The sequence below is a fragment of the Phascolarctos cinereus genome, unplaced genomic scaffold, assembly GCF_003287225.1.
Source record: "Phascolarctos cinereus isolate Bilbo 61053 unplaced genomic scaffold, phaCin_HiC Scaffold_4;HRSCAF=312, whole genome shotgun sequence".
NCBI lineage: Eukaryota > Metazoa > Chordata > Mammalia > Diprotodontia > Phascolarctidae > Phascolarctos > Phascolarctos cinereus.
Genome location: NW_027555847.1, coordinates 491,495,191 through 491,510,864, shown reverse-complemented (window position 1 = coordinate 491,510,864; position 15,674 = coordinate 491,495,191). Strand labels below are relative to the sequence as shown.

The 15,674-nt window shown below is 40.2% G+C and overlaps 1 protein-coding gene across 1 annotated transcript in view; it reads left to right on the top strand.

Moving 5' to 3' along the window:
* The first annotated feature begins 14,657 nt into the window (after window positions 1-14,657).
* LOC110212554 (meprin A subunit beta) overlaps window positions 14,658-15,674 on the top strand; it is a 45,933-nt gene continuing 44,916 nt past the window's right edge. The window contains exon 1 of the mRNA XM_078151785.1: window positions 14,658-14,720. Coding sequence (XP_078007911.1) covers window positions 14,658-14,720 — 63 coding nt within the window. The remainder of the gene's footprint in view (window positions 14,721-15,674) is intronic.

Below are 15,674 nucleotides of genomic sequence, written 5' to 3'. Positions count from 1 at the left end.
AATGTAATAAATTGTGTATTTATTATTTCTTCATGAGCACCATGGTTATCAAACATGGAAATACAATACTCCTGAGTGCAACCTGAACCAGATTGAAATATATTTGACAAGTATTTAACAAAATAAATAAAAATACTGGAACATAGATAATGTTAATATGTGGTTTCCTAAATCAATATGCAGCCCAAAGGGATCCTTACATAGGGTTTAGTGGCCTCAGTTTTCTATTTGAGTTTGACACCATCTGTTGTAAAGGATTCTGGACTTGAAATCAAAGGAGCTTGAATCTCAGCTGTGATGTTTACCAACTACTTGATTGTGGCCAAGTCACCTAAGCTCTCTGAGTCTTAATTTCCACATGTATGAAATGGGATAGTACAGGGGTGGGGAACCTGCAGCCTCAGGACCACATGTGGCCCTCTAGATCCTCAAGTGTGGCCCTTTGACTGAATCCAAATGTGAAGTTTGGATGAGTGAGGCCTTTAGGTCACAGGTTCCCCAACCCTGGGATAATAAGAACAGGGAAGTACCCACTCCACAGGGCATTTGTGAGGAGAGGAATTGTAAACCATAAAAACACAATATGAATGCAAACCATGTAGGAGAGATGACATTTTAGAAGGCTGGAATTAGGGAAGAAACAGGCTGGTAAAGAAAGACATGTATTGGAAGCTACAGTGAAATAATATGGAGGAATGAGAACATGAGTCAAATGCACAACATAATTTCTAGCATCTATTTAAAAAAATTGACTTATCTTGGTGATCTTTTATTTTTATATCATATATCGATATATGTCCCCCCAATTCCCCTTCTTATCAAGTTATTTCTTGTAATGATGATTAGAAAAAGAAAGAGAAAGAAAGCAGTACAGCAAAACCCTCCAACACATTGACTATGTCTGATGGTAGGTGCAGTGTTTAACACTCATGATCCTACCTCTGCATTGAAGGGAAGTGAGGAAACATCTATTTCCACAAGAAACTAGTCTGCCAGTCAGTCAATAAGCATCTATTAAGTGCCTACTATGTGCCAGGCATATGGGCTAAGTGCTGGAACTAAGACTATGGTGAGGTGGGGACGAAGAGGAAAAAAGAGCAAAGTAAAAAGTGCACAGCCAAGAACAAAAGAAAACTTACAAGGAAACAAAGAAAAGACAGACAGCTCTGAACATAATGTGCAGTATTTATTATATAAGCTTTCTTGAAATTTATTGCTATATGTTCTAAATCCTCTCTCACATTCTGCTGTGCACATGGCAATGCTTTTTTTTTCTTATTTTGTATTATTTTAGTTTTAGTATTTAAGTTTGTTTCTTTTATCTTTTCTCATTTTGTATTTAAGTTTAAAATAAAAATTTACAAATAAAAAAAAAAGACTATGATGAAAGGAAACTTGCTTCCCAACCTATTTGGTGTAATGTAATGGAAAGAACACTGCTCTTAGGGTCAAAGGGCCAATTTTCCACGGCTCTGACACAGGCTGTGCTACAGGTTACTCAGGCTGCGTGACATCCAGGTAAATCATTTAACCTATGGAGTTTCCTCATATGTATACGAAGTGGGGCTAATCTTAAGTGGACTGTCTATCTGATAGGGTATGTATAAAGTGTATGAGAGTGCTCAGGGAGGACTAGCACGTCTAGTGTGAAGGCTTACTGAGCTCTTTTCAGGGCTGCTCATCCACCTTTGGAGTTCACTTACCACTCGACTCTTACTTGTGGCTCCAAGATACTGTAGCATGCATAGTGGCCACACTCCAGTAAAACTGTCTCAGAAGATGGGCTAAACTAGGTTGAAGGTAACCAATATGCCTCAGATCCCTCCATGAGTTAGGGGAATGTCTATCCCAAGTGTGTGAAGATGCCTCCCAGAAGAATGGGTGGATAAGAATAAATTATTCCAAGGGCAATGAAGGCAGCTGAAGCAGACATCAAAGACAGAGTTTGAATCTAGGTTTCAAATCCAAGGCAAGAACATTTCCCACTACCCCATGAATAGAAAAATACCTTTCCTCAAATGACATATTCCATGTGAAATGATGCAGTTGAAGTAGTCTATGTTTATTAGTGTTGGGTACATTCTAGATGATTAATCAATCATAGTTGGTTTGGGTTGTATTGAATTGCGGTCGTCACATGTTGGCTTTAGCTGGCCAAAAGGACCACTTAACAGCATCTTTCTTTTTTCTTTCTTTCTTTTTTTTTTTTAAGGCAACTGGGGTTAAGTGACTTGCCCAGGGTCACACAGCTAGTAAGTGTCAAGTGTTTGGTCTGAGGCAGGATTTGAACTCAGGTCCTCCTGACTTTAGGGCCAGTGCTCTATCCACTGTGCCACCTAGCTGCCCCAAGTCCTTCTTTTTAAGGAAAGACATTTCTTTTTTTTTTCTTTTTTTCCTTTAATATAAATTTATTTATTTTTAGTTTTCAACATTCACTCCCACAAGTTTTTGAATTCCATATTTTCACCCCGTCTCCCCCTCCCCCCACCCCAAGATGGCATGCATTCTGAATATCCCTTCCCCTAGTCTGTCCTCTCTTCTATCTCTCTCCCCTTCTCTTATCCCCTTCCCCTTCTATTTTCCTATAGGGCAGGATAGACTTTTTTTTTTTTGGTTTCGGCAGTGGGGTTAAGTGACTTGCCCAGGGTCACACAGCTAGTGAGTGTTATGTGTCTGAGGTCGGATTTGAACTCAGGTCCTCCTGAATCCAGGGCCGGTACTCTATGCACTGCGCCACCTAGCTGCCCCTCAGGATAGACTTCTGTACCCCATTTCCTGTATTTCTTAATTCTCAGTAGCATGTGAAAACATTTTTTTTAAACATATGTTTTTAAAACTTTAGGTTTCAAATTTTCTCTCTTCCTCCCTCCCCACCCACCCTCATTGAAAAGTCAAACAACTCAATATAGGTTATACATGTGCAGTTATGCAAAACATGTCCATAGTAGACATGTTGTGAAAAACTAACTCTATTTCCCTTAATCCTATCCTGCTCTCCCATTTATTCTATTCTTTCTTTTGACCCTGTCCCTCCTCAGAAGTATTTACTTCTGATTACCCCCTTTCCCAATCTGCCCTCCTCTCTATCATCCCCCTGCTCTCTTGTCCCCTTCTCCCCCTATTTTCCTGTAGGGTAAGACAGATTTCCATACCCAATTGAATGTGTATGTTATTCCCTCCTTAAGCCAAATCCTATGAGAATAAGATTCACTCATTCCCTCTCACCTTCCCCTGCTTCCCCTCCACTGCAAGAGACTTTTCTTTTCTGTTTTTTTTGTGAGATAATTTACCCCATTCTACCTCTCCCTTTCTTCTTCTCCGAGTATAATCCTCTCTTATCCCATAATTTTATTCTCCAGATATGACCCCTTAATCTTCAACTCACCCTGTGCCCTCTGTCTATCTATGTACATATACATACATATAATTTTTTCCTCCAACTACCCTAATACTGACAAAGGTCTCATGAGTTATAAATATCATCTTTCCATGCAGGAATGTAAACAGTTCAATCTTAATAAGTCTCTTATGATTTCTCTTTCCTGTTTACCTCTTCATGTTCCACTTGAGTCCTGTATTTGAAAGTCAAATTTTCTATTCAGCTCTGGTCTTTTCATCAAGAATGCTTGAAAGTCCTCTATTTCACTGAATAACCATTTTTTCCCCTGAAGGATTATACTCAGTTTTGCTGGGTAGGTGATTCTTGGTTGTAATCCTATCTCCTTTGCCCTCTGGAATATTATATTCCATGCCCTGCGGTCCTTTAATGTAGAAGCTGCTAAATCTTGTGTTATCCTGGTTGTATTTCCATAGTACTTGAACTGTTTCCTTCTGGCAGCTTGTAATATTTTCTCCTTGACCTGGAAACTCTGGAATTTGGCTATAATATTCCTAGGAGTTTTCCTTTGGAGATCTCTTTCAGGAGGAGATCAGTGGATTCTTTCAATTTCTATTTTGCCCTCTGGTTCTAAAATATCAGGGCAGTTTTCCTTGATAATTTCTTGAAAGATGATGTCTAGGCTCTTTTTTTGATCATGGCTTTCAGATAGTCCAATAATTTTTAAATTCTCTCTCCTGGATCTATTTTCCAGGTCAGTTGTTTTTCCAATGAGATATTTCACATTGTTTTCTAATTTTTCATTCTTTTGGATTTTTCTACTGTGTCGTGATTTCTCATAAAGTCACTATCTTCCAATTGCTCTATTCTAATTTTTAAGGAAGTATTTTCTTCAGTAAGCTTTTGGACTTCCTTTTCCATTTGGCCAATTTTTGCTTTTTAGGGCATTCTTCTCCTCATTGGCTTTTTGGACCTCTTTTGCCATTTGGGTTAGGCTATTTTTTAAGGTGTTATTTTCTTCAGTATTTTTTTGGGTCTCCTTTAGCAAGCTGTTGACTTGTTTTTCATGATTTTCTTGCATCACTCTCATTTCTCTTCCCAGTTTTTCCTCTACTTCCTTACTTGCTTCTCAAATCCCTTTTGAGCTCTTCCAAGGCCTGGGACTGATTCATATTTTTCTTGGAGGCTTTGGATGTAGGAGCTTTGACTTTGTTGTCTTCTTCTGGTTGTATATTTTGATCTTCTTTTTCACCAAAGTAAGATTCTATGGTCTGACTCTTTTTGCACTGCTTGCTCATGATCCGGCCAATTACTTGAGTTTTAAACTCTTTGTTAAGGTAAGAGTCTGCTTCCAATGTGGAGAATGTACTGTCCCAAGCTTTGGGGGTTTGTACAGCTGTTTTCAGGGAAACTTGTAGGGACCTGTAAATTTTCAGTTCTTCCAAGGTGATATGATAAGGGGCGAGGTGTCTACTCCTTTCCTGGCCTGTGACCATAAGTATTCCTTTCTGTCTTGTAACTGTGAGGAAGGGTTCCTCTCCACAGCCACTCCAAGCTCCACCTCCAGCGTTCCTCCTCACCCAGATCCAAACACGGGCAAAGCAAGAGATTCCTGCCCCAGCACTGGCAAAGAGATCCCTGCAGTCCCTCTCTGATCAGCCACTCAATTCCCCCTCAGTCTGTGGGCCAGAAGCTCGGGAAGCAGCTGCCCCTCTCCAGGGCCATGCTCTTGGGGAATGGAGCTGAAACCCCACCTTCCTGTCTCAGCACTGACAGAAACAAACTTTTCCCACTGACCTTCTAAGTTGTCTTTGGCGTTGGTGAATTGAAGAGTCTGGAAACCTCCACAGCTGCCGGTGATTCAGTCCTCTGAGGCCTGCTGCAGGTTTGCTGCAGCCTGCGCGCCCACGCCACGCTGCACCGTGCTCTCAGCCAGGCACAATACACCTTTCTGGTCAATCATCCAGGTTGTCTTGGGCTGGAAATTTGTTTCACTCTGTCTTTTTGTGGGTTCTGCTGCTTTAGAATTTGTTTAGAGCCATTTTTTATGAGTATTTGGAGGGGTTTGGAGGAGAGCTCAAGCAAGTCACTGCTTTCACTCCGCTGTCTTGGCTCCGCCTCCCAGGAAAGACGTTTCTTAAGATGTCCACTAAAGGTGGAGGATTTCATAATATCTTATGACAGCATGGGACACACATAATTTCCTCTTCAGGGTGAGCATGTACCACTGAAATAGGCTTCTGGTTTTGGATTTTAATCATAAATACTGGTTGTATGTACTTCTGGGGTATGAGGAATAAGTACTGAAGTCCACCAGCATGTGGGCTAAACCGGTTCTTTTTCTTAAGATGTATTGAAACTGTTTTGAGGTTGACTTGGGCAGATGATAGTGCTTCCTGGTGCTTTAGGGACAAGTATATAGTCACCTGGCTCTTTCCTCAGGCTTCTGACTAACAAATTGGTAGCATGACCAACAGTGATGCTGGAAAGCTGAACTCAGCTGAAGCAACATGGTATCCTCACTAAGTGACCTTCCTTTGCTACGTCTAAATAAACCTGCTTTTGCCAACTCTTAGATGGGATACAAGTGTTTTATTTCACTCCAATCTAGAAACTTAGCTTTTGGACCAGTCTTCTTAGTCCTTGGTCATCTATAATGTGGGAGCTGAGAGCTATATTCCATAAGGTGACAACAATGCCTTGTGGCTTAACCTTGTATATATACTCAAACATCAGTGATAAGTAATAATTTATGCCCAGAAATGACAAAGATTGTTGACTGTACCTCTGTAATTGTTGGAGGGAGAGCAGGTGGGCAGGTAGGTGACAATATTTCATAAATATTTCTTTGTGAAGACACTATAAAATCACCTCCTACGTACACTGCAGAGGCCTGCCTCAGGTCAGAGTACTGGCAGCAACAAGCAGTCTTCACTGGATCTGAGACTTTATACCTATCTGGTGGAAAATATTTATATAGTGATGAAATTCAGGATATACTTCAAGGTTTGTCATTCCCATCTTGCAGGCCCCAGTATAGAGCAGTTTGTGGGTGGCAGGGCTCATGATTCAACTGCATGGAAGAAGCAGGTGCCAATCTTTTGTTTTGGAATTTTGTTCTTTTATTTACTTTCCTGTTTTTGTCAACAGGACACTGTCAACATGATACTTTCCATCTGGCTGGAAAAAAACATCCTTTTAAAATCCGGTTAGCCTATTGCTCTAATTCACAAAAGAGACTTTAGCGTAGCACAGATCCATACCTGGAACTTCCTAGTAGGTTTAGGTAGAAGAAGGAGACATGGATCCCATTCCTATCAGTTTTTCCCCCTCCTTCTCTCTGGGAATGGCAAATGGATAGTTTTTCATTTTTTATGCCTCCAGAGAACACCTTATTGCATCTAGTTAACTAGATAGAGGTCAGCCTGGTGCAGACAAAAGAATTTGGAAAAGAGAATGGTGGGGGTCAAATCCCAGTGCTGTCATTTAATGCCCATGTGACCTTGAGCAAATCATTTCAACTTTCTAGACCTTGGTTTCCATATCCCAAAAATGGCTGCCAGGCTTTTGAAGCCATCCATCCTATCCCCGCTCTTACTATCTGTTATTCATTTTATGGAAGCAATACACTGAGTTGTGAGAAGATTAAAATTGATTCTGTATCTTTTTTCTTGATCCTATTGACAATTAATTGATTTTGTCCTATAACTGCTTATGTCATGGTTCTTTGTCTCTGCACTTAGGTCAGAATTCAGCTGGCCTGCAATAGGTTAAGTGCAGAAATCCAGCTCTCCTGACAAATTACTGCCTCAAGGAATTTTGCTAACTTTAAAAGATTCTGGTGGATATAAGGGAGTCGGGTCTAATATCTTTACACCATCAACCTATCCTTCAAGGATATCTGGTTTGCTATCCAAAGAAGCCCAGGCCACTATCTCGCAGGTGGACTAAAATAATGAACACTTATTAGTCACAAGAGGGAAGGAGGGGGTTGTTGCTAGCCCCCATTCCTAACTTCCAACCAATCACATTGTGCCCCATGCCTCAACTATGTAACCAATCATATTGCTTTCAACCCCGTGATGTCATTTATCCTCTTCTGTTCTCTGTTCTGTACTCCCCAAACCTATAAAAGGGTAGCTTTTACTTGGGGTCTTTCACGTAAATGGAGGCAAGCTGTCATGCCCTGTGAATAAATTCTTACCTTGCATGGAGAAACACGCCTCAGTTTACCTTTTTGTGGAATTTCACTTGTGACAGTTGGAAGAGGCCTCATTCATGAGATGAAGACCAGGTGGAAGGGTGTAGTTGTTGTTGCCCTTCCTCAGCTTTCTCAGGATCATGGAAGCTTGATAAGCCCTGACACTCACACGACAGTACTGTAGACTTAGGCCTGGAGGATGAGAGTGGTAAACATTGAGGCACATCCAGAATTCCATTACTGTATAAATATTTTCCTTGGAACAGGTATAGAACCTCAGATCCCATCAGTGAAGTCTCTATTATTGTACTGCTATTCTGCAGGCCTGAATAAGGGCCCTTGAGCTTTGTATCATTTTTTGCAAGTTTTTGTCTAAGGAATTTATTCACCTTCTGGAGTATGGGTTCCCCCCAACCAGGTCTATCCTAACCCTCCTCCTACCTTATCCATAAAAACCAAAAGTAAGTGCTTAATTCAGCAGTATATTCACATCCTAAAGAAGGAATTACATGTGTCCAGGGCTATCATGGCTTAAGAAATCTTCCACAATTCCTCTCTTTAGTGAGCATTTTAAGAATTATACTCCTGTTAACAAGAGGTGCTGTTAAGGGACATTTTGGCCACCTAAGGCCAAAATCTGATGGAAAAAAACATTACATTCAATTCACTTAATATGTACCCAACCCTGATAAACATACCTTGCTTTTAGTTTCATCATTTTACATAGTACATGAAGATTGAGGGAAGGCATCAATGTGATATAGTGCAAAGAGGACTAGCTCTGGAATTAAAGGACCTGAGTTCAAATCTCATCTCTAATGCTTATTACCTCTTTGACCTTGGCCATTTAACTTCCCTGGGCCTTAGTGTGCTCATGAGTAAAATATAGAGGTTTGATTTGTTCTAGGAGAAATATCTCCCCTTTGAGTACATGTAGTAGGTAACTGCTGCCAAAATAAATCTACCACAATGCAGAAATTGTAGAGGTAAGAAAAACCTAGGTTTTCTTATGCTTAAGCATAGGTTCAGAGCTCAGACAAAAAACAAACAAACAACAAAAAAAAACTTTGTCCCCAATTAAGATTCTAATGAGGCCTCTCATAAGACAAAATTATGTTAGAGGGAGAGAAATAATTCTTTTGCATATTCTAATCTTGTGTATTCCTCTAAGGCCATGAAAGTTAAAGAAAACAAAGATTCATAATCCCATGCTACCTTCAGTGTCATAAAAGTTGGACAAACTTAGGTAAGCAAAGTCATAACCCAACAAAACATAGTTAAACAGACTTTATAGGTAAACTAAGTCAAATTACAGATTAAACTACATTTAGAGGGTTCACAAATAGGCTAAAAGAGGGAGAAGGGATTTTCCTGTTCCCAAAGAGTTGGAGACAGCTGAGAATTTTCCTCTGGCTTCTTATCTAAGGAATACTTAAGGCCCCAAGTAAATTTTCACATTCCATGGGACAGGTTTCAGTCATCTCAACAACTTTTCATCTAGGAGAAATAACCCTGACCTTCACCTAACATTATTATTCCATGAGTCAGGTTTTGGTTAGGTGGGGTTATCTTTAACAAAAGACATGTTTTCAGTTGACTAAAAGTTGTAGGAGGAATGATCCTGAGCCCTGAATAATAAAAATTAATAAAAAGAAATAAAAAATTCCCATAACAGACCACATGACTTTATGAAGTTCTTTTCTAATTCTTGGTCTATGATACTACAACCTGAGCACATATACTATATGCAGAGTAAAGGAAACTATTTTTTAATGCTTATTATATAAAATAGTGGGGTGCTTCCATGGAGTCATCTTTTCCTAGGCCTGAGGTGGGATGGACAGCTAAGTGAATAGCACTAAAGTTGACAACAGGCTTTTGGGGGTGGAGTTGCCTTGACTTCATTTATAAACAGTTCTTAGGGGCCCAGGGGCTAGTTACTTAAGCAGACAAGCCTTCATTGCCTAGAAAAAGAGGAGAGAAGCAAACTAGGGAAACAACTGTAGGAGGTCTAGGAGATGAAGGCAAGTTTTGATGATGGATGATAGATATTGGGACTTAGGGATAGAGCTGGGGGATCTGTGCTTTAAGTAGGTACTAAGACTTTCAGCTGATACTGGTCTTGGGAAGGGACTGGTTAAATTAATTTAAGCCCATGACTGAGAAACCTGCTCCATTTGGTATGCCCCTCTTCTCTTGGCCTAGAATGATCCCTCATAGCTGTACTCCAAAATTTCTCTGTCTCCTTTATTCTATTGGGTTTCTCAGCAGATTTGACCTCATGGTTGGTGGTCTAAGAAGAGGCAACATCTTGTGAAGTAAATAGAAATGCCTGCTTCTGATCCTGGTTCCTTTCTTTGTCCTAGATTCATTTTTTCCCCCTTCCCTTTCAATTTATGGAGCTTCCCCAAGAAGTAGAATTCTTCCTAAAAGAGAATCTATGTTGGGAAACTCAAAATATAGAAATTCACCAGGAATCAATTTTTTTTTTCTATGTGAGGAGGGAAGAAGAAATACGGATGGCAATGGACTTGAGAGAAGGTTGGGAAGTCCTTTGACCCTTTTCTTGAAGTCTTTATGATGTCAGAGAGGCAGAAAGACATAGTGGATATACAGCTAGAATGGCCTGGATTCAAGTCTTTATACTGACATAATGACTGAGTGATAATCTCTCTCTCAGTGCTCTAGGACACTGGTGTCAAACTCAAATAGAAACACGGGCCACTAAATCATACATAAAGATCCCTTTGGGCTGCACATAGACTTAAAAAACAACATATCAACATTATCAATATTGCATTCTATATTTTTTTTATTTTGTCAAATATTTTTCAGTTACATTTCAGTCTGATGTGGTTAATTTTGCATTTGGTTCTGTTTCCTGTGCAGCATGTTTGACACCTCTGCTCTAGGCTCTAGAATCCCAGAGAAGGTTTCAACCTGCCTTGGTAGAGGTTATCCTTGGGTTTCCTAAATCGTTGAAATCCTAGATCCAGTCCCTATCCCTTTTTACTGGGTTGCTTGACTGAAACTCATTTGCAAGTCAGACATCATTTTTACATAAAATATCAATGCTTATTTGAGCCAAAGTCTGTAGGCCTGCTTAGAACAACTGTTTTTTCCCTGGTAACCTGGGCAGTTCCCAAAGTGACTGGCCTTTGAAGGTTGGAACTTGGCACATTGGACTTGCCAAGGAGTTTGTTTCTCTGTCTGTACTTGTGGCCAAGCTTATTGCTTCGGGTATTAAGATCAGAGGTGGCTTTATAACTTGGCAGCCAGCAATAGGAAAGATTATTTGGTATCTTATCACAGATGCTGTGAAAGCTGATGGGTCCCATAGTAGTCCATAGACAGAGATTTTTAGTAGTCCCTAAATGCATTCAAGTATCAGGATACATGTAAAGAGGGCTTTTGGATGAAACAGATATGGCTTCTGGAAGACTGAGATTTTGCACTAGTAATAAATAGCTTTCCTGTCTACTCTAAAGGAAATGAACCTAGAGAAAACCCTTCAATCATTGCATTGTAAAATGATTGTGATTTGTTTTTTAGCCATAGTTCATCCAGCTCTTTCATTAGCCTCCTGCAAGCTACCACCTTAGGTCTTTCAGCAACATTTTATTTTTGAATTTGTTTAGGAATGATTTTTGGCCTATACCCTGCCCAGGGTATTGAACTGTATATATGGTAAAAAATTTCAAGGTCATATTTGTTTGTCATTAGTTCTTTTTAGTGATTCAAGGTATCCCAGGGATATCTTCTTTCTACCCTCACTGATGCCTCTTACCATTTTTTTTTTTTGTGTGTGAGGCAGTTGGGGTTAAGTGACTTGCCCAGAGTCACACAACTAGGAAGTAGTATGCGTCTGAGGCTGGATTTGAACTCAGGTCCTCCTGACTCCAGGGCAGGTGCTCTATCCACTGTACCACCTAGCTGCTCCCTACCCTCTTCTTCAACTCAGAAAATTGGCCAGTAAAATTAACATAGACATGATTGTAGATGCGATAAAGTAAGGATTCTTAACCGCATTTCAAGAGAATTGATTTCCTCTGTAATCTTATCTATCTTGTTTCATCCATTAAAAATATTATTTTGAGTAGGAGTCCAGGGCTTTACCGAATTGCTAAAGGGGTTATAACACCTGAGCTAAAGGATGTGTAGTAATAGGCAAAGAGGAAAAAGATGAGGTAAAGAATAAAGGTAAGGAATTATGAGGTATTTAGAAAACTCACCAGTTGCCCTGCATTAATGCCTTTGTGTCTGCAACAGTGCAATGGCAATGTTCAGAAATGAAATATATTACCGTTTGCTACCCCACATTCTCAAGCTCTAGAGACTCATTGTGAATTATTGAATTTTATAACTCAGTGAGTAAGTAATGAGCATAATTGGAAATATCAAAGCTTCACGGTATTATACACACAGTAGGTGCTTATGGAAGGGGTTGATGTGGAACTCCCGGTTCAACTTGATGAGGTTACAAGAAGGTAGGCCTCTGTTTGGGATTTTGATTGATTATCCCTGTGGAGGCTGTGTGCATGTGTTTATGGTGAGTTGGCTGGAGTGAGTTTTTGTGAACTTAAGCTTATAAAAACGGAGAGGGGAACTTTTGTGAGTCAGAGCTTATAAAAAGGGGGAGGAGGACCAACTGCAGAGTCAGACTTTTCCCCTCTTTGGAGAGATCTGGAGGGGCAGTGGGTCCTTGGTTTGTGGGTCACTCTATGTGCCCCCATGGTGGCAAAGAGACAGCTAGGAGTCACAATGGATGGAGTGTGGGACATAGGGTCAGTAAGATCTGAGTTTGACTCTTGCCTCAGACATTTACTGGCTATATGATCCTGGGCAAGTCACTTAACACCTTTGTGCCTTGGTTTCCTCAACTATCAAATAGGAATAAAAGCTGTATCTACCTTATAGGGTTGTTGTGAGTATCAAATGAGTTAACATATGTAAAGAGCTCTGTAAACCATAAAGCAATGTATAAATGCTAGCTAATATTATTATTATTTTTGCTCCCTGGGGGCATGCAGACTAATTCTCATCCCATTCCCTCAGTTCTAGAGATGGCAGCCTTTTGGCCCAAAAGATGGTAGCAGTTGGGTGTAATAGAGGATCAGTTCCTGGATCCAGCCATGGATATAGGCAGTGGCAGAGTTAAATGGTAGCAGTAAATTTATGCTGTCATGGCTTTAGCTTTGCAGGTTAGGAGGCTGGTGCTGTCCAGGAGCTTCTCTTTCCCTCTCTGGAACCTTGGACTTCAAGCTTCTCCTCTCTAAGAGGCTGGTCTTGTCCAGGTACTCCTCCTTTTCTAAACAGGAGGATGGGTCTTGAATATTTCTCATAGTTGATATTAACAGGGAATGACACCCCCACCCCCTTAAAAGGTTGGAGTTCAGGTACTCCAACCTTTTGGCCACTTGGTTTCTCTATCCTGGGACATGTGGTTGAGCATGTATGCAAATGCAACAGATCTCAGGTACTACCCCTCCGTGGCTGGGTGCAGACACTTGGCATCCAATATATGAAAACATTCATTCTACCATTGCTCCCATCTCTAGGATTAAAGGAGGAGGGGATGGATAGTAGTCCCCATAGTCCCTTTCCAACCAAGTCTTCTCTCAGGTTTAGTCCCACTTCCCCTGGGGATCTTCCCCAAAAGGGAAAGAAAGGCTTATGGTACCTTATCCCACTTTCTACAGGTCCAGGGCAAAGAGATGACTCTGGCCCACCACAGCTCATGCCAACCAATTCATCCTGAATCAATCCATGCAGCCTCTGCTGGGATATCAGATCAAAGTCTCCAACAAAAGTTTTCTTGCTTGTAACACCATCAAATTGAGCATGGAGTTTTCTGATCAGCCCCCTGTATCAGCACCTACTCTGTGCATGGTACCATGCAGCTTTGATATTTTGAGTTATGTTCATGCTTACTGAGTGATAAAATTCAACAATGATTTCACACAATGGCAAACTAGGTCTCTAGAACTTAAAAATGTGGGGTAGCCAATGATAGCATGTTTCATTTCTGAAAATTCCCATAGGGTAACAGATGGCACAAGAGTAATCCAGAGGCAACAGATGAGTCTTCTAATCACCCAGCAATTCCTTACCTTTATTCTCTCATTCTTCTCCTCTTTCCCCATAACTATCCATTTATCTAGAGACCAAAATCCTCTTTCAGAATTTGGAGTCGGGGGTAGCTAGGTGGCACAGTGGATAGAGCACCGGCTCTTGATTCAGGAGGACCTGAGTTCAAATCCGGCCTCAGACACATAACACTCAGTAGCGGTGTGACCCTGGGCAAGTCACTTAACCCCATTACCTAGCCAAAAAAAAAAAAGAATTTGGAGTCAGTAGACTAGGGGTTGATTCCCCAGCTCTGCTATTTATTACTTGTGTGACTTTGGGCAAATCACTTAACCTCTCTGGGTCTCACTTTCTAAACTTGTAAAATGAGACATTTGGACTGGCCCCTGAGCTTTCTTCCACTCTAATTGTATGTCTCCTTATGTCTCTGCTTTCATTTCTCTCTCCCTCTGGATGTCCCTGAAAAGGAAAAAGAAAGGCCAATTCTTCAACTGCCCCTTTTTTATAACCCCAGTGCAAACGAAGTCTAGAAAATCTATGTGTGTGGCTGCACCCTACAAAATCCTGAGAGAAGTAATTCATCCTCAGTGGATCTGTATAGCCTCTATAAGAAGATGCAAAAAAAGTCCCTAATGGGCTCACCTCCCTTGTAATATCATCCAATTGATCATCAATCAGTCAACAAGTATTTATTAGACACTCTACTTATCAACATGTTATAATAATAACTTGTTGAATTAAAGAGTAGATACATACTTTAAAATTAATTGTGGACCTTTTTATTATATATGATTTACTGTCATTCACCAGGAGATAAAGATTAGATAGTTAACCTCCCCAGATGGCACCACCTAGAACTTGTGTCTTGAAAACAAATGGGATAAACTGTGCAACTTCAGGACGGTGTTCAGTTTGATGGACTTCAATCTATGCTATGCCTCATGCAGGTCAAAGGCTATGATTTATGATGCTTGCCTCATTATAACTAAAATCCAATTGGAATTTCTTGCAATTCTCAGCTAGAAATGCAACATGGATTCACGGTGTTTGCCATGGCTTCTGCTGGGTGAGGTTCTCTTTGTGTTTTCTGGCCTGGTAAGTAATCAAAAGGCACATACTGCAAGATATATAGAAAGTAAAGCAAAATTAACATACTGGTGGGCAGGTGGGGCAGTGGTACCATTAAAGCTTGTTTAATCATTGCTTTTTTTTCTTTCCTGTGAATCAGGTCAGGGTTAATGAAATGAGTGCTTTTCAGGGCAAGTAGGGAAAATTTGGGATAGATTGGCTGATTGCAGGGGGCTGAGGAAGAAGAAGGGATCCGAGAGAGGACTGGGGCCTAAGACACTTTGGTATGGCTGGTTTTGTTTTGCTTCACTGTTTCAAAACTAGCTTTTGCTAATATAGAGGAAAAGGGAAATTTGTTTTAGTTCAAATTCTGGTATTGACTGATGACATATTTTTTTTAAAATTACTTGAGTAATAATTCCAACCTGAGAGCCTGGGCTGAAGACTGTGAATGGCCCAGCAGAGTAAGAATTCTTTTCTGCTCCCTCACTAGCTTTAGCCCAACCTTGTACAGGTAGAGAGGTACCCTGTACCAGCTGAATATGGACAGACTAAAACACTAAAGTATATTTCAAAGGCTTGGAAAGAAGTCTGTAGTTACAAATTTAAAATAGCAGCCAAATTGACAAGTGGAATTCACAGTCTAAAACCTGTTACTCTAGCATTGAGAAGAATGGATTTTTTATGACCATACGCAGGAATTAAAATACTATAGCTATTTAAAAAATGGAATGGATTGATATTCCATTGTACTTGCTTGTATAAAGGTAAAGAACGATATAGACATAAGAAATTATCCTCTTTTAAAAGAAATATTATATCTAAAAGAAATGAATGTCTTAAAACCCACTACTCAACACATATTGCATATGTGTATTTGTGTGGTTGTGTATTTCTGTATACACATGTATTAATGGGTGGAACAGCATGTTAGTGTCAAATATGGTGACATATTGTGTGCAATGGACAGTTATTTTATAG